This window comes from Xiphias gladius, chromosome 5 (genome assembly GCF_016859285.1).
Source record: "Xiphias gladius isolate SHS-SW01 ecotype Sanya breed wild chromosome 5, ASM1685928v1, whole genome shotgun sequence".
NCBI classification, from domain to species: Eukaryota; Metazoa; Chordata; class Actinopteri; order Istiophoriformes; family Xiphiidae; genus Xiphias; species Xiphias gladius.
Window position 1 is genome coordinate 20,987,323 of NC_053404.1, and position 24,282 is coordinate 21,011,604.

The 24,282-nt window shown below is 48.1% G+C and overlaps 1 protein-coding gene across 1 annotated transcript in view; it reads right to left on the minus strand.

Moving 5' to 3' along the window:
• Positions 1-24,282, minus strand: part of LOC120789799 (disco-interacting protein 2 homolog C-like) — a 47,495-nt gene that overhangs the window by 13,444 nt on the left and 9,769 nt on the right. Inside the window, 20 exon segments of the mRNA XM_040126825.1 lie at positions 1,308-1,516; positions 2,394-2,530; positions 4,487-4,626; positions 5,528-5,642; positions 6,927-7,046; positions 7,189-7,282; positions 7,618-7,682; positions 7,794-7,896; positions 8,257-8,366; positions 8,954-9,077; positions 10,422-10,532; positions 11,014-11,105; positions 12,467-12,624; positions 12,626-12,662; positions 13,742-13,861; positions 14,414-14,562; positions 16,533-16,722; positions 18,931-19,056; positions 19,585-19,691; positions 20,372-20,447. Coding sequence (XP_039982759.1) covers positions 1,308-1,516; positions 2,394-2,530; positions 4,487-4,626; positions 5,528-5,642; positions 6,927-7,046; positions 7,189-7,282; positions 7,618-7,682; positions 7,794-7,896; positions 8,257-8,366; positions 8,954-9,077; positions 10,422-10,532; positions 11,014-11,105; positions 12,467-12,624; positions 12,626-12,662; positions 13,742-13,861; positions 14,414-14,562; positions 16,533-16,722; positions 18,931-19,056; positions 19,585-19,691; positions 20,372-20,447 — 2,383 coding nt within the window.

Consider the following 24,282-nt stretch of genomic DNA (forward strand, 5'->3'; position numbering starts at 1 on the left):
ATTTTTTTTTTTTTAAATGCTGTTTCAGAAGCTCTTCCACCCTGACAGTGATAGAATTCAAGAGGGAATTCTCGACATTATCGGAAAACTGAACTGTTTGTTTCAACCCATGTGTCCCAACAAGTATCACCGTCTCATATCATTTCATACACATGGCATACACACACACACACACACACACACACACACGCACGAGCTTCAGGTTGTCACTTCTTTCGTGATGAGACATTGTTGGTTAACAGCGATTTAACAAACAAAAGTTGACGTCGGAGAGAAAAAGAGTGTCGGCAGCAGTGGGCGAAGACGCTGAGAGCTCCGCGTATCTGATTCTAAACCTGATTCCTGCTAGATCCTCGGCTTTTACGCGTCCGGTGTCACATCAGAAGGGAGCAACGGGAATCTAAAAAACAAATCTGAGTCGCTGGCTGTGTGGAAAACGGCGAATGTTGGTCCGTCAGAGGTCCATTTGTTTTTCAGATGGAACCTCCACTGCGGCGGATTTAGAGTTTGTCCAGTGGCAGGTGTTTTCCTGACTTCACCCAACCCGCCTAGGTGGAGCAGCGTACAGGGGAAACTTCATGGTGCAAAAAAAAAACAAACAAAACAAAAACAAACTGTACAGAGTGTGTCTGTGCGCACAGGAAAGGAAGGATATTACAGATCAAACAATCCAGAGAAGGCTGTGAGCAAACAGACGGCACTTCAACGGCAGCAGTGATAAAACATTAGAATGTAAACACAGAAATAACAGACCTGCGTAGACAGACGCGTGGAAAACCGAACAAAAAAAATCTGTCCGTCCCCTAAACTTCATTTCATTAGCTCATCGAACTTGCAATAAAAGTGTCTGAACCCCAATTAGATTAGTTTCATTGTCTCATGTTTGAACTAAAGGATTTTGTGCGCTCGCAGTTCCTGCAGCGGCTTTCTCCATAAGTTGGTCCCTTAAAGAGCTCTAGAAAACGTCAGCAGACCCTGTCAGGTAAAAGACGAATTTCGTCCTCAGTGGCCGCGGACACATTTAAACTTCACTCTGTCACTGGTTCCGGGTTCATCCGCTATTGCTCTACTTTATTAGATTTATTACGTGCAGGGGTATTGTCCATTTATCAGCCTGACAGCACATGTGGCAGGACTGGACGTCCGTCTGGTTTTCAACTGCTGTCGATGGGAATGAGGTTAAAAACGATTTATCTGACTCTCGGTGTGACTGAAAAACGCTCCCCTGGGCGTCTGGTCGACGCGTGACGCCACAGACACAAAGCGGACTGTCCCTCCTCTTGCCCCGCCCTGTAAGACACCCTCACCTGCCTCTGTAGACAAACTTCATCGGCTCCACCGCCAGCGCCGTGGCGACGATGTCGTCGGCGTTGTGCCTCCGCCCGCTCACCATGATGAGTCCGTCCATCTTGCCGGTGATGAAGACGAGGCCGCCGGGGCCTATGAAGCCCAGCAGGCCGGTCCGCACGAAGGCGTACTCGCTGATCAGCCCCCCGCTGGAGCTCACGGGGTAGACCTGCAAGCACACGGGCGTTCAGCTGCAGAGTCGCCATGGCAACCGGCCAGCGCTAGCGCTGTCGCAGTATTTTTAACCCAGGACATTTATATTGATAATGACTTGCTGCTGGTCTCAATAAACTGGATATGGTGGCCAAGCAGCTGCCGTAGAGGCATTCGCTGTTCATTTTAAGTTACAACAGACCAGTGAAAAATGCCTCGGTTAACAGTAACGCAGCATTTAACACTAAAAAAGATTTAACTTTAAGAGAGTTCACAATGTTACAATGGTCAAGATCAGAGATAATATCACAAAATCCAGGGGTCTGAGAGATCAACCTCTCAAGAAAAATGCAGAACATCCATTTAAAATTCAGATTTTATGTCCAAAATGCCCCGAATTCTCAGCGTTCAGCTTCTCAGATGTGAATCTTTGCTGGATTTCTTCGTCTTCTGTGATAGTAAACTGAATACCTCTTGGTTTTGAACTGTCGGTTGGACAAAACCGGGCATTTAAAGAGGTCACGTCAGACTTTGGGGACTTGAGATGGACATTTTTTACCATTTTCTGACAATCAGTTAATCCAGAAAATATTCAGCGGATTAATCCACATCGAAAGTGATAATTAGTTGCAGCTCCAGTTCACACACTTTGGGACAAAGACGGTGGCCGGCAAAGGCGATATCTGCACTTCCACGGGATCTTCACGGGGACGCGGTTCATTCAAACGGGACAGGTAGGTTCCCGTGTCGTGACCCTGCTGTTAATGAGCATCTACTGTAAAAACATCGAGAATCACCAAGCTTAAGAGGAGCGACCTCGGTCGAAAACGTGTGCGCCCTTTTAGGTTTGAGCCGGCCAGGTACATTTCCCGGAAACGAGCTCGCCACCTCACCTCAAAGGTGTTCTTGGTCATGCCCGTGAGGCCGTAGTAGGAGGTGCCGGTGGCGATGGAGCAGACACAGAGCTCGCCGATCTCATCTGTCTGGCAGAGCTGAGGGATGCCCTCCGGCTTCACCACGCACACCAGGCCTGGGCGGACGAGAGACACGGAGAGAGACAGACAGAGACAGAGAGAGAGAGGGGGAAAAAATGATGATCCCAACAGAACCATTAATCCTTCCAAACGCACCAGTTTAGAGGGGAAAAAAAACCACACCTCACATTTTTCAACATCAGAGTTTAGCATAAGGCAGGTTGTTCTAAACCAGTTATAATCTGTGTTTATGTCAAAGTCGACCCAAAACCAGGACCCTTCAGTAACTGGGTCAGAGACAGAATATCTACAGCAGCTGATGCCGGTATATTCACATCGACGGTTTCGATTACGTTACCGGGAAACAGCGATCCTACTGTTCTGCACAGTTTAATGGGGTTGCTGATCAATTTCCAGTGACTGGGCGGTAAATCTGTGGCTTTCATTTCTGGATTTTAAATCTCGGGTTGAGGCTGACGTCCCTCCCAGAAAGAGACGCGCCTCACTCGTGACAGGGTGGAGGCGGAAAAGGCAACTCCTCCGGTAAAGCCGACGGATTACTTGCTTCCCCCCTTTGATTTAAGTTTCCTGCGTGCCACGGCAGGCGCAGCTCCCGGGGTGAACACTGGGTGGGGTGAGTTCCCGCCGGAAGCTGGGAGCTTGTGAGAGGTGATGCTCGATGAGCTGCGGCCGCCTCCCCGTCTGATCCGCGGGGTGCGCAGAGATTACTGCCTTCTTTGCGGATTAGAGGAGAAAGACCTTCACCACATCATGTGCGAATCTGTCATTCGTCTGGACAAAGTTACTCACTGCGCCGGTAGCTAAAGCTGTACAGCTTTCCTTATTCGACAATATCGGTCTTTCTTTTGCAACCATTCATTTCCATTTTATGTTCCTGGGGCCAGGTTTTCTGATGCTCTGCAGGAACTCTGCTAATGTTCAGTACATTTACAAGGATGTAATGACACAGTAACACAGCATTTTGTTAAAGCAAAAATGACAGAAACAGGTTAAACAGGTTAAATCTCCCAATGAATGACGGTCAGTCACTGGTGTCCACCGACCCTTCACGAGGACCCCAACAGACGACGCATTAATGCGCTGAAGGCTTTTTTAGGCCCTGTCGCTACCTTCGTTAAACTACCTGCGTGTCCCCACAGACTGAAGCTCCGCCGCTGACAGGTGGATCGCGGACATCGCGTGATTTCTGTTTGTCACGCTTTTCGAAGCTCTTGAAAATTTAAAGCGGGGCCCGACTCGGTCATGACGAGAGGGAGGGAGGGAGAGAGAGAGAGAGAGAGAGAGCGCTCCCGAAATTGGACAATGATGAAAAGGGGAGGTTAAACATTTACAAACCCTTAAAACTTATTTCACGAATTAATGGACTATATGGACTTTTTTTTTTGGGGGGGGTCATTTAGCGCATGAAACCAGCAAAGGCCGTTCTCCATCCACAATACCCTGAATATCTGACACGAAATGACAAAAGAATCTTGGTATTAATCGACATTTCTCGATGCTATTGCATCAAACCTCAGCAACCAAAAACAAAACTTTTATGTTTTTCTATAAACCTGTTTTTTTTCCCACTTAACATGAAGTCTGAGTTTGATTTGAATCAGGAACTACCTGTTTAAGGAATAAGTCAACAAGATTATGACCAGGCGTTCGACGCCAGGTTTTGGTTCTTGACAAGAGTCCATTTATTTATTTCAGGGGCAGTCAGTCAGTCCTGGTTGCCTCTCTCTTCCCAACACATTTCGGTTTGATCTGACCTGTGATCTGAAGTGACTTGCACGTTTTGTACCGTGTGCCACAAAAAAAACCCTTGTTTCAACCACCAGCATGTAAAATTACAGACGCAAATAGCATCGGAGCGTCGCGCTCTCTGGTTTTGGAACTGAAAACTAAAGCCTTCGCTCCGAGCCAGGGGGCTGTGAAGAAAGTGCTTAACTCAACCTTTCTCTTAGGCCGCTACAGACACACACGCGCACCCACAGACAGACAAATACCTCCTGGAGCGACGGTGCCCACGTCCTGCACGGTGAGCACCGAGAGACGCTCCTCTGTGTCGACCCTGACGACCCCGTAGCTCAGACCCTGCATGGACAGGACGCCTCGACCCGGAGGCTGGCTGCTGTCCTCCACTGGCCTGGACACAACACACACACATCAACATGCCTCTTCATGTCAGCAAATACCAAGCTACGTTGCAGGGCTGCAAGAATACAGTAAACAGAGACAACTGCACAGACACACTGTCCGTCGGGTGGAATTCTACTTACGTTTCAGTGTTTTTGAGTGTGTGGATTTGCACGCGATGCGCGTACAGTCATTTGACAGACGCTCACACAAACCCCGTACGTGTGGGAGCTAGATAATGTATGTGCTAGCGTTTGTGTAGGTACAGACAGGTAGCGATAGTTGTTTGGCAGAAAAATCAGAGATCTGACATGGCGGACGTCGCTTCGCCGTTTGTCGGGACTGTCTGGGAGTCCCACGGGGATAGAAATCTGGAGTATGGCCCCGCCGAAACCGAGGACATATGCAGCTATGTTGCTGCTTCAGTATCAAACATTCAACTCTGAATCTACAATTTGAGCTACGGCTAGAATCTTCCATCCCTTTACACCCATCGTGCTCATTCGCGGGCTTACTATTCAAGCGGGAGTTGGCTTCTCAGTTTGACAATGAACTACGCTGTTTGCTTTCTTGACTGCTTTGACTGATTGGACGCTCCGGGTACCGGCAGGCTCCTTCCTGTGACGAAGGGCTGTGTGCCGAATAAAGGAAAGTAAACCGGACCTGGCCTGACTTCTTTGTGTGAATTTGTACAGCGTTTATGTGATTTCGTGCTGACAGATTGAACTCTCTGGGGATGTGTTTGCACATGTGAGTGTGTGTATGAGGCTGTTTGCATATTTGTGCCACTTTGCATAACTTGTGTATGTGAAGCAGGATTGAGAGCATGCGTGCAGTGTGTGTGTGTGTGTGTGTGTGTGTGTGTGTGTGTGTGTGTGTGTGTGTGTGTGTGTGTGCGCCTGGGTGTTTACCTCCTGATGGCCACCGTGAGGGCCTCGGGGGAGCTGGCGCAGGGACAGATGACCTCGGCCCTCAGCCCTTTGGTCTGAAAGACGTTGAGGAAGGCGTCGCAGGAGGAGATGGACCCTGACGGATGCAAACAGTCACAAACTGTCAGAGCGGTTTTCATTCAGGTGTTGAGCTTCGTTCACACCAAACTCCTGACACGTGTACAGAAATCGAACAGCCATTAGGTCCATAAGTTGAACGCGGGGGCTTCCCGAACGTTAACTTTATAGCTGCTGAGCCCGGTTCTTTTGGCCGTTGTTGAAGTTAAAGTATTACTTTATCACAACGTGGTGCATCCAAGGACGCTCCGAGACTTGGCATCTGAAATTCACTGAGCGGACTACTTGCGATGTCAGAAAGTCAAGGCAAAGCCGTATCTGAATTCCCCGCTACATACAGTACGGAACAGTATGTGCTACGTACCAATTTTTTATGCTGTTTTCAATCATTGTCTGTTTTCAACAGCTAGAATACAAAACAACTGATATTCCTTTTCATTAGGAGGTGATACAGAATGTGCACAGACAGATGACAATTAGACTCATTTCCAAAGATCTAATACTTTGTTTTCTGAAATCTTCCTAAAGCTGTTTCACCACCATCTATGGGAGTTTTTTTTTTTCAAGCTGTGAGCGGCTCCTGTATGTTCTTTGTGTGATTCAAGGTGGAAAACGGTGTCTGTCGACAGCACAAACAAAAACCAGGTGTGTTTAGCATACGTACTTGTTAGCTCATAGCCACTTATTTACACATCAAGCAGTTACTGAGCAACATTATCTTTCATCTGGATCAGGTGTCTGTCTCCACCCGATGACTCTAGGTGCAGTATTCCCTCCCTTTTAGCTCTGTTTTTGGTCTCCACCGGCTCCTGAGGGAAAAATACGGCTTTTTAGCCGCTTAATGCTCCGCTATGTTCACCAGCTGGTCTCTGACTGTGTGTGTCTGCCTTGTTCTGCTGGGCAGGAAGTGGACAGAGGCTTTTTACAGCTTATCCTCTGGAAAGAGCTGCCTGGCTGCCAGTGAAGTTATAAAGTTATGAGCTGAAACTCACTATAATTGTAATTTGAAGTTAATGGGCTAAAACATGCAAAAGCATCAGTACGGACCAGAAAATCATATCACTTGCTGGTTTCTACTGTTATATTTCAGTCATTTCCACCATAGTTGTTTCTTTGGAAACCGTTTATTGTGCCAAATGTGCATAGTTTGACGCATCCGGCTCTGTTCCTGTAAAGTGACCCAGTTTCCCGACTTCCCCAAGAGAGTTCATCCATTTCCCTGATATTCTCTATGTCAAATACACCTCTCTAAACTCCCCCGTTAGTGAAAGAGCTCTGCCGCGGAGGCTGAGTGTGACCTTACAGGGGTTTGATCCGTCGGCCACCAGCAGCATGCGCAGCGAGCTCAGGTTGATGTCCTTCTGGTCTTTGTGGGCCACCAGAGCCCAGTGCATGTCTCTGGACTTCACACAGGCTACCTTGGCTGCAGGGGGGAGGGGGATATCCAGAAACACACACAAACAAATAGAGACAGACAGAGAGAAAATTAGCATTTAATCTATTTGACAGACAGGTGAATGGAGTGAATTGACTGAGCTGAGTGACAGGTGGAGCGTGTGCCTGACCTTTATACTGGCAGACTTTCTGGATCCATGACAGAGGGTTGACCTTCATCAGCGAGTAGGGCACGCTGATCACATGCATCATGTTCATCACACTCTGCACGGCCCGCACACACACACAAAATGACACGATGTTTAAAGCTGAACGGGCTGTCTCGCTTATTTTTGTGTAAGGCTCACGCAATTACTGTCCATGTTTTACATTTCTAGCATGTCTCCGACTCTGTTTGTGTCCGCTTTGGAGAGTAATCACCTGGATTTTCTCATCAAAATATCAAAGTACAGGATTTCATATCAAAGATATTACCGAAACAGTTGGTTTGAAGTGACTGTCACTGCTTCTACCCCCGGCTTAAGTTGAAAGGGTGAAAAAAAAAACAGGAAACGAGGGTCGTGATCTCTGACCTGTAGCCTCCAGTAGGAATATCTTACCGTCAGGATGCCGTGCCACAGGCCCACATCCTTCTTAAAGTCTAGAACGTTCACTATGGTCTCCGCTACAGACAGAGAGGGAGAGAAAAGGGTTAAATTATTAAATCACGACCTGGAGACTGAGCTGTCTGTGTGTGTGTGTGTGTGTGTGTGTGTGTGTGTGTGTGTGAGCATACCCTCAGTGTAGCTGCAGGACTGGGTGAGAGCCTGGCAGTGTGTGAGCAGAGCGATCCTCGTCACTGTGACTCCCAACACGCTGCCGTCCTTACAGGTTTTATACTGTGGGGGGGACAACAGACGGATCAGTGAAATGAGAGGAGATGGGGAAGGTTATTTGTTTATTTTTTAAACCGTTGTTGAGGTTTAAAAGGTTGTTAGGGTGTGGGTATGAAATGCTACCCATTAAAATCAACTAAAATTTGAATGACGTTAAGGGTTGAGTGGCCTAAACCGAGACAACCAGCACCAGCAGCACAAGCAGCAGCCCAGTGGTTGGTGAGGTGACCAGAAGAATGTCAGTTTAAATTTTAACACAGACTGAGGTCCCGGCTTCTGGTAAAGCACACAATGAATGGGACGCTTATTTACTGTGGGCTTCTGTGAGTGTGTGTGTGTGTGTGTGTGTGTGTGTTAGCTGACCTCTATGTAAGCAGTGTCGTTGTTTGCATCTTTGATGTGAGGGAACCAGTCTCTGGGAGGTTTGGAAAGGTGCTTCGACTCTGTCACGAACCACAGCAACTTGGGCCATCCTGCAGGGAGGGAAGAGAGAGAGAGAGTGCAGGGAAGACAGGGGGGGAGGGAGAGAGAGAGAGAGAGAGATGGCGTGTCAGGAAAAGAACAAAGACAGAGAGAAGTTTATTCATATGAATATTCAAACCAGAAAGAAAGACGCTCAGTTTGTTTGTCATTTCACCCAAACGAATGAGGGAGAAAACAACAACAACAACGGGGGAAAAACCCTGATGCTCTTTTCATTCACACGTTTTTCTAACCAGTTAATCGCAGGCCTTTCCCTTAAATGATTTCATTCCCAAATTAGAAATAAAAGTTTACACCTGAAGCTAAATAGTCAACATTTCAAACGCACAAAAAACAGTTTCAGCTTCATTAGCAGACTGATTCTGTAATCAGGCATCTAAACCTGTAGAGTTTTCAATTTTTTGGTCATAATTATTTTTACATCTGCCTTTTCAAGTGGTGAACATAATTCATTTTGAATTTTCTTTCTCTCCTACTTGTATTCTCATTATGTGCACTAAGACAGACCTGCCCCTCCCCCACAGGGGAACCAGGAGGCCTTTACAATCCAGACGTGATTGATGATTTCCGTTCTGACCTTTGAACTGTGGGATCTCTCCTGTTGCACTCTTGGGCAGGCCCTTATGGCAGGCATCACTGGTCAGCGCCACGGTAACGCCGCAGCTGCCCAACAGGAATCCGATCTGCTGGCTGCCGGCATCCTATTGGACGATACAGACAGAGACCCCCACGTTCGTCAGCGAACACACTAATGAACCCCACCCACCCCTCAAAAAAAAAGCCGGCGTAGGAATAACTGGACGCAGTGAAAACCACATGAACACTGAACAATCTTCAAGTGCAGGTCTGGCGATGTCCCTCTGCGAATAATCCCGGATCATCTCTGCTCCACAGGGTGGTAGGACCTGGCCAGAGGACTGGGGAACCGAATATCAGCCACACACATCTGGGACAGGGTGTTGGACACGTACCTGTCTGCCCCTCTGTTTTCTATACCAGGCTGATTCCCTCAGTTCGTGGTTGTTAGCGCTTTGTAGAAATGTTTACTGGAGAAGTTACCGAGCTTCGACTACAGCATTTAAAATGAGGGGGAAATAGACCCCGAGCTGTTTTCATCTACCTCTAGAAAAAACATTATACACGTACACATACAGCACAGTGGCTGGTAACACAAGTGATGTTTGCTGCACCGCCGCTGCGTTGTTTCTCCACCCGAAACAGAGATTTTATGGAGAATCCTGCAGCACAAATGGAGGATGGGGGAAGGGGAAGGGGTTCGAGAGAGGCGACCGGCGAAGTGCAGCAGGAGGCATTTTCTGCCGCAGCAAGTAATCGGCGTGTAACCGTGCCGACCCCCCGTGTCGGTCACGCCACTGCAAAAAAAAAACAGCAAGCCAAGCCGAAGCAGCTGAGCTAAAATGAAAGGTTTTTCCCGCCAGCAGTAGAAAACTGACACAAAATTTTAAAAGGCTCCTCTCAGAGGGCTTTCTGTCGCAGCACTGACTTCCATCCTTCATCCTTCAGACATTTTTACACGCGCTTGTAACCCAACTGATGCCAATACTTTTTTCCTGTGACAGCAGGGCGGCGGGGGTCTTGTTTCTCGCACGTCGAAAGTGTCGAGCTTCCGACGCGTCTTCCCTCTCCCCCCGCTCAGACGGGATTATTCTATCAGAAATACCTGTTGCTCCCAAACGGCCGAGACTGAAGACCCAAAACACTGTCTCAACAGTCTGCGTCAACACTGAGCTGTCCACGCAACCGGGGCTGAAATGAAACCCAGCGGGAGTCTGGAGCCTGCGGGTGCGAGGTGAAAAACAGATGTGGCCAAAAACCAGAGAGGATTAACGTTACACAGCGGCGTGTAAAAAAATTAAATTACCTGACCTCCCATAGAGAAACTAATCCCGAGGAATAGGGCTTGAGCGTCAAACTGAAACCTAAAGAGAAGGGATTGGAGGGCTGCAGGGATGGCTACAGATAAGCTACAAAGAGCTCTTGATTCACTGTGCAGCGCGGCCGGGCGCCGGGGTTTCATGAAGTACCTTGCGACTTAGGGGCACCTCTATGGGGACGGGGACCACCTCGGCCAGCAGACAGCCGTAGAACGCCACCATGAAGGCCACTGGGTCGTTGTTAGGGAACACCAACGCTACCTGGGGGAGGGAGAGAGGACAGCAGACGGATTCAGAGAGGCTGGGAACCCCAGTCAGCCCGTCTCCCACACCTTAGCACAGATCGAGGCCCAGAAGGTAAATCAAGAGAGAAAAGCTCTCAGCGGTTTCTGAGCAACAGGCAGAGATTTCTTATGAAGTTGCCACAGCATTTATCTGTGTGCTAAATACAGCTTGTGTTGATGTGATTTGCTAGATGACTAATGAACACCCCCAAACTCTGCCTTCTAAGAGGATGAAAATCATTCTGACACAAACAACCTGCAAATAGGGCATCGGAGAGAATTCAAACATATCGAAAACGATGTTAGAATCGGGTTTTCTACACAAAGGTCTTGGCTGCAGATTAATTACAGGCAACTTGGTGGAACAAACAACACTGCTACAGTGGAATGAGCACGAGAGACAAGAAACCAGAAACTGTGTGTGGCGGCGGCGGCGGTGGTGCAGGAACATGACTCACCCGATCGCCCGGTCGCACCATGGGCTCCTGCTTGCTGCCCAGTTTGTGGAGGATGTTGTAGGCAAGCTTGATGCTGCGAGACCACAGCTTCCCTGCGGGGAGCAGGACACAGGATGCGAGGGTGCGTGAGTGGTGGTGGTGGTGGTGGTGGGGGGGGGGGGGTGACTGAGTTCACAGGATATGAGTGTGTATGTGTGTGTGTGCGCGCGTGTGTGTGTGTTCTTGGACTTCTATTTTGAGGACATACAGTCAATAAAAGAAAAAAAAAAATTTGTCTAGAGCGATGACATTTAAGAACTTTCACTGCTGACATTCAGAAAAACCGAATTTCAGTTCGTCATGGGTCGCGATTAAAAGTAAGTGTCGTCTAAGAACCACGTGTTGGAGGGGGAGGTGGCAAAACACTGACTTTATTGAAGACGCAACGTTTTGGCGATGGACATCCAAGCCCTGCATAAAGAAGTTATTGTCTCCTAAACTGCTGACAGCGTGCTGGTGCTCTTCACCGCGCACCCGTGTTCCGTCAACGCCTTAATCTGACCACGGATTAACCCTGGAAGAGTAAAAACGAAAACACCGCCCATGTTCACCGAGACATGGTGCAGACACTATCCTTTTCGCTAAATATCGAATATGTGCTGGGGCCGGGTTGTGGAGTTTCAACATTTTTTTGAACACTGACCGGACTGACCATAAACCGCCAAGTATCAAAAGCTGGCATCAAACGTCTGGTCACATTCTTCCTATTTCCTGCCTCAACTAATCATTTTACTTAGGCACGGCTGCGTTTTACTGAGCCAAAATTAAACATGGATTCATTTGAGCGGTTTGGCTTATTTTGTTAAACAGGAAAAAAAAAGTGTGGATTCTTTTTGTATCTGAAACGATTTCAAATGACACCCAGCCCGACTCAAACCCATATCAACCACTTCCAATGTGCCGGGATTGGCTCACTCAAAAAGAGGATCTGGTCAAACCTCGAACCCATGGAGAGTTTCAGCGTCCCGTCACGCTCTACATGCTGTTTCCCTGTTTATTTGATGTTTCCAATCATTTTGATTGTCCAATCAAATAAACAGTGGATACCGGTGTCAGACTCCGGACATTTTGAAGAACAAAGTAACGGTTTCAGTTTCAGGGAAATTTGCTCCAGAAAACAAAACCAAAGTCAAACAAACCTTATGACTTCATTTGAATTTGTGCCTCTATTTATTGATATTAACCAATGCACGACCACGTGAGACTCCTATTCAATATTCTAAATGTACAGCATGCAGGTGTATGTAAACGTGAAAACATAGGAGTGTATATCTGTTCTGAGATTTTTTTTTTTTTTTTTGTCTACAAGCCCCTAAAAAGTTCATTTTGCAAATCCGATCTGATCCCTGCATCTGTTTTGCGTCAGGAGTAAAGGATGTAAATGACCGTGTAAAGTATGTCAGCGCCTGGTTACCATATGTGAGCACATAGAGGGGCTTCCCTGCCGTGTCCAGGCTGGTGAGGCAGGGGGCCTTGGGGGAGATGGTTCCCCAGCGTTGGAGTGCAGCCTCCAGGGAGGGGGGCCAGTTAGTGACCACCCCCAGCGCCTCGCCTCGCACCGGCATCATCTCCGCCCTCCGGCCGAGGCTGATTGGGGTCCGGCTGCTGGACTGCAGGTGAGGACACAGAGGACGTCGTCAGTGCACGGCGCGCGAAAAACCCTTTACCCTTCGCAGCCTGTTCGCCGTAGTTTGATCCTGCGCAACTCAGTGGGACGGCGGTAAGGAAGCGCTAATCGCACTCAAATACTCTGGCAATTAATTAGACGTAGCTGTTATTAACGCAGATGTACTGTGGGAACGAGCGAAATCCGGACGGCTGATTCCCTTTCATATGTAGTTTAGATGGCATTGAACCTCAGAGGGAGGCAGGCAGAGGGGAAGGGTTTGGCAGGATTCAACCTTGAGCCATTGTCATAAAAAATGGATCCAGAGTGAATTGGACGTCTTAACCACCACATCAACCCTAAGCTCAGCATTATCTTGCATGACCACTGTAAAATTGATCCGAACCGTGCTGGAAAACGTAATAAATACCGGCTTTTCTAAAAGACAAATTTTCCAAGGGAGACGACGAAAGACCGCCGGCGGGGGAACGAAGAGACAAACGAAGACGGAGAACGCAGCCAGAACTTTGTGTTCCACGGGAACCGTGCTGCAAATCACGCGTTCTCCAACATCCCTTCCGTATGGCTCCAGGTGGAAATCATTCTTTACCCCCCGATACGAGGGTGTGACATGGATGTCAGCGTAAGTTATCAGGGTGTTAAAGCTTTGCAAAGTGTAGCTGCACACATTTTAGGACAGCACAACATTTTCCATTTCTCTGGATAGTTTTTCTGCACAGTTGAGACTCATCACACGCGCTTTCCGGATTTATGCAGGAGCCCTTTTTATACCAAAACGCTTGACAAACACTTTTGTTAACAGAAACGAATAAGCGAGTTCAGTGTCTCAGGGTGCAGTGGGTGATTATTACTATTGTTTACAGCTTAACAGAGCGAAGCTGGCGAGCCAGCTCAGGCATTCGGCTTGGGCTTCAGCGGGGCGCTTCGGTCCCACGGGGGCAGACGAGGAAACGTTTAGAGAATTCGTCGTGACTCCGAAGTATGAATAGAGACTGGATAACGCACTGTAACTTAAATCGGGCAGAATCACAAGTCATGCGGACACAAAGAAGGCTTTCTGACCCTCTAGAAGTTCGTCAAAGTCATCAACAAAGAACTCGCGTAGCGGAGGTCTGCGAGGCTGCTTCAGCGTGTTCACGAGCTGCTGGATCTTGGCCGACACACGACTGCTGACCGGGACGCCTGTAAAAAAGCACAAAGACACACACACATGGGGCAAGGACAATGTTTTGGCGCTAGTTCCTGACCGCGGAAGGAAAAGCGGTGGCCCGGACCACTTGCAAAACAGTCCTCACTACCTTATCAATGTCAATCCCCACAAAGCTCAAGTGTTATGGAAACTATTTGTAAGAATCAGACTGGAATATCGCTTATGACCAGAAGACTGGTTGGTCCAGATCTGGATTAAAAAGAGCTAAACAAGAGCAGCTGGCTCTCGAGGAGCTGCTAAGTGGACCGCAGACTGTGGTTGTGGCTGTGACTGCTGCTCCCAGAACGAAGGTGGTCTGTACAGCTTTCCTTAAAAAAAAAAAAAAACATGTCCCATCTGTTCATCCAGGGGACTGGCATCAACAGACTCAGTGTAATTGGTCAGTTCTCTAAGGCGCTGGTCCAATTAGAGTTCACCTCCTGATTAAAGAGGTTCTATTTTTAATCAGACTGCCTTCGGTGTCTCTATTGGGAGCAGGCTAAAGGTGTGCCCGCGTCCCACGTGGCGGAGGCCGTGACTCTCACCGTCTCCCGTCTCCATGCGCTCCGCGTTGCCGTACTTCTGCGTGTTCCTGGCGATGGTCCCCATGTTGGCCATGTGGTGGCGCTCGGCGTGGGAGTGGGACGAGTCCGACGAGTAGCCCGTCACGTCCGGGGGGGCCGAGTGATTCTCTGGAGGGAGACGGAGATGGGAGACAGCGGGGCGGACAGATGGCGAGAGCAGAGGGAGAGGCAGACAGAGAAACAGACGCACGGCCAGCGGTGACTCACTGTTCACATTCATCACGGTGCTGTTTGTCAAGAGCCTTGTTTTTTGTCTCTGTCGTCAATTAGGCGTGCTGTGACGCTCACCTGGACTTCCTAGTCACGCATGAGCTCTGGCGTGACTGAACTTCTAGTCACTTCTTCCTTTAAACACTCATAAATAAATGGAAGCACATTTTTACGACTCCAGGTGAAAAAATGCCGTCTGGAAAACCGGCTTCCCCAAACATGATCGGAGCGCGTTCAGCCGGTTTCTTCGACGCAAATCTCCAGACAAACGCGACAAAGCGCGTCGTTTCATTTTGTCAAAAACTTTTAATTATCCTAAAATCAGTGTCAAACAGAGTATAGAGCGGGCACGTTTCATCAGACAAACACACTCAGGTCAGCTGAGGCCACCTCTGTTTGATCTCTTTGGTTTCAAATCAAAATGTTCCTCTAATGAATCCGATCTTTTGTGTGGGAGCTGTCAGTACACTCTTTTGTCTGACTTTGTTTCTAAAATCAGTGTCGTATGTGTGTGTGTGCTGTAGACCTGGGAATATCTGACACTTATGCTAACAAGCGTTTGTCCGAAACCCAACCCCCCGATTAAGACGCCCCCACCGCCCCGCAGAGACGCTGACAGGAAAAACCTACCGTCCGACTCCAGCGGCGGTGGCCACAGCATGTCAGATCCAAACTCACAGGATCGTCGCAGGGATCCTCCGTTCTCTGCTACACTCAGAGCTCCCTTCCTCTTCAGTGACAAGTGGCCGATACCTGAATTCACAGACACGGGTGCGTTAAAAGCTTGCAAAGCTAACGGCTGCGGGAAAATGCAGTGGTTCTTTGAGGTGAACGTGGACGTGGTAAGAGTAAAAATAGGTTAGAGGCAAAAAAGAACTGACTGCAGCAGAAATTCGGCATCAAACTCGAGGCTACATTGGGAATATTACCAAGGGAGAACAGGGAGGTGAAAAACTGTTGCAGTATGAAATAAATACAAACGTGACAGAAAAAATACAGATACAAAGAAGTCCAATAATGGAAATACAAATCAAAAAGCAACAAAAGGGTGTTTGTTCACAGTATTAGGTCCATAAAGTATTGTATGGATTTTCTAAGTGTCTACGTCATTCGGTAATTTGATGAATTGCAAATGTTAATAGTGAATTGAAACCTCTGCGGTGCAATGACTAAGGAGGCCTCTGCGCTTTGCCTGATTTTGTGGCCCTGTCTTAAAGAGGCGCCCTTGGGCAAAATGCAGTTTAAAGAACAACATTATTTTAGTTGAGAAAAAAAAATCTCACTACAAAGTCCATTTAGTAGCTGTTCTGTTGCTCTTGATCGTATCACGTGATCTTCCTCAGCAGATGGAGTCCCCCCCCCCCCTTTTTCGTGGAATCGCAGATGTCCGAATTTCCATTTTTTTTTAAACATCTACTGGTATAAATTTCTGAGCACTGTAACAACCTCTTGTCCACGCCGGCCTGCGAGCTCATCCGCTGGCGAAGGAAATGCGACGTATGAAAAGCCCCAGAGCGGCGACTAAACGGAGCTTGTGTTGGGGAATGTCGTTTCCTCAACTGTCGATTCCAAGGCCAAGAACGAACACTGGGCCTCGGGTCGTTGTGTTACTTTAGAATGTGTTTTCCTATTTCTCAGTAAAGTTGCTTTTATTCAAGTTTGCACAAACTCCGCACACAAACCCCGGCATCCATCCTTTCCTTTACCGCCCACTCACACACAAACACACACACACACACACACACACACGCACACCAACCCCAGAGGAACCAGTAAAGTCTTACCGTGGTGCGACTGGGACAGGTGGCTCTGCTGGTGGAGCGACTGGCCCAGGTGCGCGTGCGCCAGGTGCGCGTGCGCCAGGTGCGAGATGTGCGTGTGCGCCAGCGAGTCGGCCAGCCGCCCGGCGTTGCCGCTGCCTCCGCTCTGCGTTGACGAGGACGAGGAGGAGGTGGAGCCCAGGTGGGCGGGGCCTAGCTGGGAGGGGCGGCTCATCCAGTGCTCCATGCCCGACATGTCGTCCCCTGGCCCCGCCTCCTCCTCTGAGCCCGACGACGAGTCTGAGCACAGGGGGGACAGGCCTAGTGAGAGTCAGTAGCAGAAAACCTTCACGCGACATCGGCACAACATGAGCACACGGGTAGTCAGGGCCAGTGTCATTACAACGTACGCTAGCGAGTTAGATGAGGAGTTCGATTCCACTCTTTCGAAAAATGATTCATCAGGTTTTCTTTACTGCAGCACTGTATTGATCTAAGGAGATCTTATGATACATGCACTAGATGACCAACAGTTTATACATCCCCACATTGTTACAAGTGGTAAAAAGTGACTTTTGATTGACGTCACTAGATGGCCTAAAGTATGTGGACACCTCCGACTAATATTTTGTGCGGTTTCAAACAAAATATCTTAGACTTTGCGACAGCAGTTTGGGTTTCAGCGGGACAATACCAGCTCCGCAAAGACACGGTTTTTCCCAGTTTGGTGCGGAAGAACCCGAGTGTCCAGCACGGGGCCCGACATCGCCGCCGCCCAACACCCCTGCTGAACGAACCGGAATCCAGACTGCGACGCCAGACCTCTTCCCCCTACATCAGCGTTGGACCTCACTGGTGCTCACGTGTCTGAGCAGCCAGGTTCAGTATCTCAATCTTAACGCCCGCGGTTGGTTTTCGGAGGGACAGGTTAAGTTTAACGCACGTGTGTGTTCAGGCGTCCACATACTTTTGACCATGTAGTGAAAGCACTGTTATATAAAGAGAACAATAATATGACATTATCACATTTAAAAACCTTTTATAATCCCCAGAGAGGTTCCACATGCCACTCAGACAAAAAAATCCCTCGGCCAACGTGACTTTGGTTCCACATCTGAGCCCGGTAATAATGAACCGATCTGAACTGAGGATTTTTATCTGATGGTCTCAGCTCAGTAAAACAGTGGCTCAGAGTCGAGCGGCGGACTAGGATTCCCCACTTTTCACCATCGAAGTTTTAGGGCCTTAACGTGGCAGAGGCAACGGGCTCCTGAGCTCACAGACCCAAAATGGCCACGGTCGGTCGGCCGCCACAAGAGCCGACCAAGTCAGAACTGGCCTCGGGCCGCGCACGGCAGAGGGAAGCTCAAAGGCCGAATTTGCTTCGTGAGCCCGGAGGCGCAGGCGCAAGGAGGCCCAGTAAACATCCAGGTGAACAGAAATCCTACATTGAACTAACTCCACAGACAGACACTTTCTACCTTCCATTCCTATTGTAGTGTTGTCATAGTCTTATAAGAGCTTCTCTGACCTGCACTCAGTCGTTGGGGACACGTCGGGTTTTTGCTTAAGAATTTCCGCAAAGGTCAAAAAGCAAATTATCGGCAAACAACTTTATGACATCTTCTTCATTAAAATTCAGTCGACGTCTAAATTATGTTATAAACGCTGATTATGATCGATCTAATGAGCGGGGATTTGAGGTAAAGGTCAACTCGGCTCTCCCACGTCAGCCAAGTTCTTGTGGTTACAGTGGTTAATAATCAGTATTTTTCCCCGTTTCCAGTGACGGGCCACACTAACGGCGGCTCAGCGGCCGCGCCAGCACAGCTGTCTGCGGTTTGTTTTTACTGTAAATCTGTCGGTGGGTTCGCATGCCGCGGAAAAATGTGCATGTTTGCAGATTTTGGTGAAATGAGTGTGTTTCTCTGTCGGAACCAAAACGTCTGAGGACCAGAGGCACGGCATTACAACATAATCCTGTCTGGGCACAGGGCGGCCTCTCTGGGGTCACATTTTAGGCTTAGTGCAACCCAGTTCAGCTGAGATAACCAGTGTGTGTGTGTGTGAGTGTGTGCGCGCGTGCCTTTTTCACTTTCCGAGCATTTTTTTTTTTTTTAATCACACGAATATTTAGTCGAAGGGGAATTATCAAGGCTGTGGATTTTCCCATTTTCCCTTTAACCTTCTAACACTCGGCTGCTTTTAAATCTGAGAATCAAATTGTTTGATTTCATTTCACTGCTGCACTGACTTGAAGAAATGTCTGCATTGTGACTATATACCTCGGCAGGTCATATATTCTGGCACAGAATCTCAAAATCATCGTCTCCCCCAAACATGTCCCTCGAAATAAGGGATAAGACGGATCCTCTTTTTTTGAGGTAGAAACATCCTGGCGTTTTATGCGAATTCTCGACTCACGAGCTGCTACGCCGACCCATAAAAAACAGATGGCATACGTTTTCAGTGTGTTTTCAGTGTGTGTTTTCGTGTGTGTCTCGTCACCTGGAGGCGTGTATGCGTCCATGGAGGTCTGCACCACCAGTGAGCGTCTTTTGGAGGGCATGGGCACCGCCACCTTCCTCTCCACGTGCCGCGCCAGCACAGCCTGCACGGCCTCGGTGTGGACGTCTGGGAAAGAGAAACTCCGTGCAATGCCGTCATGTTTTTTTCCTTCTCCTTCGTCACTAGTTATCAAAGCGTGGGCTGGAGCGCACTGTTGATTTGCAGTATTGAACTGTGCAAACCGACCAGTGTTTCCACACTAGCGACTCTATCATTCGCTTGTGTTGGTGTTTATCGACTGGATTTGCTACTCGTTGCAAAATATCAAATACACAAAAAGCCAGATTTGCCAAATTTTTTTTTTTTTTACTGTTTTATATAGCAAATTCCAATTTTACTGCAGCTGGAATTTATTCATTTAAAAAACTGCAGAAAAACTGTTGACAAGACGTTAAAAATCAATGGAGCCCGATTGTACTGATCCCTCGATATAAACCGAAGATCAACAGCTTCTGCTCAGTCACAGCAGAAGCAGTATCCTTTGATTTTCACGTGTTCTATCTCAAGTTTTATCCTTTTTAATGTTTACGTTTTTCCACTCAGACATACTGCATGCCAAGGATCTGCGGCGCCATGCGGTGAAAGCTACTGTACCTGATCGGTAGCGTTCGTCTCTCGTGCCGGAGGTTCTCCGCCGGTGGAAACGGGCAGCGGAGGGAGGGCCGAGGGGCGCCCGGTGAGACATGGGCCCTTCCATACCTAGGGAGGGGCATGCGGACAGAGGGGGCGAACAGACGCACACACATACGGGGACACACACATACACACGTATATGTACGTATACATTCGACAAAAGCAGTAGGTACAGTGCATGGAAAGAAAAACAAAGATGGAGATGGTTTGATTCGGCAGAAAAATGATATTTTTCTGACTCTGTAAAACATAACAATAATAAAACAACATAAAATGAAATTATAATAACGTGGTAGTTGCACTGCTGCTCTCTGACAGAACATCCCTCAGCGTCCCATGACCCGTCACTACTGAAGCTACATCCCTCTGATCAACGATGGGCGTGCACCAGATTGTGTGACGGACGCGTGCGTGTGTTTCAGCTGTAGTGAGGCCTGGGGGGGCGGTGTGTGGAGGCAGCGAGCGACTGCAGCGACTACGGCACTCTCAGACACAGGCACAGAGGAGCAGGCCCAAGCTGAGCTCTAGGGAGTCCTAACCTACATTCGCTAATGGCGGTGGCTGAGGACTGAATCGATAGAGTAGAGTACAGTATCATCGCAACTGTATTTGTAATGATACCGGATCGATGCTCTGGTGGTGGTATGGGAATACTTTAGTCGAGGGTGGGTCTGTGTGTGTGTGTGTGTGTGTGTGTGTGTGTGTGTGTGTGTGTAGCGGGGGAGGCAGTGGGTCAGAGGTTGCTAAATTACCTCCAGCATGTGGAACATATGCCCTGATCAGCTTGGACCTCTTCTTCTCATAACCCTTCTGAGTGATGTCCCCTGCAAACAGATAGAGATAAATAGAGAGTGAGAGAGCCAGCGATGGCTGTGTGGGCTGTTTCTCTTGTAAAGTTAATCTAAAAAAAAAAAAAAAAACTAAAAAAAACCCCCCAAAAAACATCTTTTATGGTTGCTTGAATCCTTTTTTTTTTTTTTTTTTAACTTTAAGGAAATTGGCGGTGGCTTGTTGGAAAAACACCACCGGAGTATATGTCAGTTTGGATGTGGTCTAAAAACAGCCAACCTCTTCTGTCTCTCCCAGTCTTTTCATGTCTCTGTCTACACTGTTCGGTGAAGACAAAAATGTGAAACAGAACTAAAGCGACGTAACGGAAATAACGTGATGAGAAGTGATGGAAATTAAGAATGTGGAAAAAAAAAAAGGAAAGAAAGAAAAATGTAAGGCTTCTCGTAGATTGTGCAACAGTCAACCTCCACCAGCTGTTTCCTCCCTGCATGGAGAGCCCTTCCAGGTCATATGATGGTGTAATCGTCACACTTCTTTCTTTCTCTGGATTTTCACCTCTCATGAGTTATGACCAACCTCAGCAAAAAGCACTCTGATCTACAACATGTCTAAGCCTCCTCGGCTTTCTAAATCCAGGACGCCTGGTCACCGACGCACGGCTTAAGCGTCTTCACAGCGTTTTTTTTTTTTTTTTTTCTTTAAATGCACCTTCGGTGTCATTTTGTAGAGCCGGTGAAAGAGGACGGGCTCCCTCCGCACATCAGAGAAGACAAAGCCTGGGAGACCAAGTGTGACCCCGGGGAGAAACGTGTCGGGCAAGCCCGCCCGGATGAAAACACGGGGTGACGATCACCATGGGGAGGGAAGTCACCGCTGACTCAAGTTGGGTTGTCGTTGCCGTGTTTTTACGCGCACGCCCCAAACATCACTCAACCGTCAAACAGAGTCTCTAGTGTTAAGGGCTTAAAACAAAGGGGTTCAAGTCGTCTTGAGGCCGACAACAGTGTCCCACGTCAGAATCAGGGAGGGCTGCCTCTGACAATTTCTGGAACTTTCTAAAACAGACAATCTGGCATTAATGCCCACTTTAAGCAGTGCGGTGTGTGTGTGTGTGTGTGGAGGTGGGACAGGGGGCACCGGGAGGCAGGGAGTGCCATGAACGTCTCGGAGGAGAGATTGCCCGAGACTGTGTTTGTCTTGTCCCCATTTGAGCAGCTAATCACACCAAGGCTACAAAGACAGAGCGGTTTAGGAGGCGGCCTGGAGGAGGCTGTGAGGGCGGGGTTTCGAGCGTGGCCACTTGGTCCGGTCTTTACACAGCTCAGACAACATGTCTTACAAACACCCCCCCGTTCTTCTTCTGTGCTTTCCAAACGAACAACCCTGAGGAGTTTCCCAAGGAACGACCAACCGCAATGCACGGGCTTTCAGGAACCGGCCCCGAGCTTAATTACGTTTGTCTTACGCCAGTCCCAGAGAGGAAGACCGCATGAAGATGTGACTCTTAAGACCGTAAGAGTGCGACAGGTAGAGTGGACTCTGTCGATCAGTAACAACAGCATAGACTAGGGGACCGACGGACAGCGATCAGCATGGACAGGCAATCATGGAGTAGCTCATTACGATCCCTGAGGGGGGTTTTGACTGCCTAGGCAACCTCTGATGCCCCCCCTCGACACCAACACCACCACCTGTCAATCACAGCACCCCAGGGTCCTCGCAGCAGGGCTAATATGAGCTAATACCTCCTTGTTTGTCCCCATCAGGCGCCGTTAAACTGGCTCGCACCAGTTTGCTAATTACTGACTCCTATTTTTTTTTTTTTTTTCAACTCGCCAGCGACGGGGGAACCGAGTCGAGGCCGGTGGTCAAAGAACGGCGAGGGCTTGAGCGTGGTGGCGTGTTAATGTGCTACAAAAACAGTTCGGCTCACAGATATTCATCTTTCCACACGCCGAGTCTTAAAATATTCTTCTCCTGGAGACGTGAAAATAATATTCAAATAATGGGGCAGTTAACCGCACTAACAGATGTTTTTCTGTGTTGTGAAAAAGTAGTGTCAAAGAATAAGGCTGGAGATATTTTAGATTTTGTGGATGTCAACGTTAATGCCAGGAAAATAACAAAACCAAGAATGCGTCAGTCTGTCTATCAGTACTTTCTGACTTTCCCTACTAAAGACGTAAATCTCTACAGACGGCGAAAAATTTTTCTGTTTCAGGAAACAGAGCGTTTGTTGGGGACTATTTTCAGCAGTGGGATGGTGCATGTGGGACTGGAACAGTACAAACTTTAATGTGTGTTCATGATAGTGAAGGAACATGACGCCCAGTGCCAGTGGCTTGATATATATATTATATATGAGATATATTTGGCTTTAAATACACACACAGTTCTTTAGTTAGTAGCTCTTTCTGTGGGATTTGTTGACAGTAAGAAAAATATAGAATATCGACAAAATTACCCTTCAACTGACTGCACACACGTCCATACCATCGCAGCTATCTGGCACCAAAAAGTCCCAACGCATTTCTGTTATAACAGACCTACCTTTTTTGTAGGTCGAAAAACCATCGACCTACAGGGCGAGGAGGATGCTCAGTGTTCTCACAAATCTCTAATCGCCGGTTTTATTTGTTGCTGCTCGTGCTCCGCTTTATTTTGGGCTGTTTTCTGTTGTTTCATTTGCGATCAGTGAAATTAGCCCAACTGAGTGACGACTCTGTCACTCCATTTGCCAAATGATGAACTCAGCTGTTTGCACACAGATTGTTTTTCTGGGCACATGACGTGAAGGCACTGAGGCAGTTGTGAATCTGTGCATGCCAACAAATTATGGCTGCAAACAAATATTGACACGTTTCCGATACCGTACCGGAATAGCAAGTAAGTCCAGTTTCCAAAACAGTCACTTCCTCGGCAGGGAAACATATTTTGGTCAGCTTCCTCGACTATATAATGCCGGGGAAGTCTCTGGACTACAAATCAAGCTCACAAATCACAGAGCTCCTCTGGGTACACTCTGTTACCAATTTATTTTCCACGGCCTGGCCATTTCTTCGAAACTCAAATGTACAAAAGAGGGTTGTGGTAAATAAGATTGAACACAGAAAGGACAATCTGGAAGCAGATCTCTGCTGCAGAAATGGCTGTGAAGCGGGACTGTCTGACTGAGAGACTGGATGAAACGTGGCTGAAAAACAGAGGGAAGGGAAGCAAAGAACGAGTGTCAGATGTCCAGATGTTTAGTGCTTTCACACTAAAAGTTCCAGGGCGTTAAGTCGCCCTCTGCGAAAATGGACAGCAAAGCCTGGACTCTGTCGTCTGTCCATCGGCATGTCCTGACAACATGCTTGCAGTTGCAGGTTTTTTAAAAACACTGGAAGTACGACAATGCCGTGAAAACGCCAGCGTACTCGACCAACCGACGACGTCCAGCACTTCGAGCCCCACCCCGCATGTTCTTGAACCCCCAGAAAGTACTGCGTCCCCTGAGCAGGGACTTTTCCTGGGGGGTGAAACAGTCTCCCGGGAATTCAGACCCCGGTTCCACTGGTGGAAACACAGGTAGCGGAACCAAGTGCCTCAAAAGGTTCCTTTTCCCAAGGGGGAAGGTTCCTGCAATGGAAACGCACCTTAAGCGCTGACTTGGTAGGGCTGCCCAAGCGCTTTCACATGCCACACTAACCGGTTTGTTTGTGCTTTTACCATTTTTAAAGTTCATGGAGTAGAAATTAAGGGTTCAGTAACATTTGAAGTAAGGCTCATTCTTAATGTCTGTTTGCTGCAGGGGTTGCATTGACTTCTTTTCACTTGCAAATCAACAAATACGTGCATAGACAGATCTTTAAAAATAGAGTGAAAGAG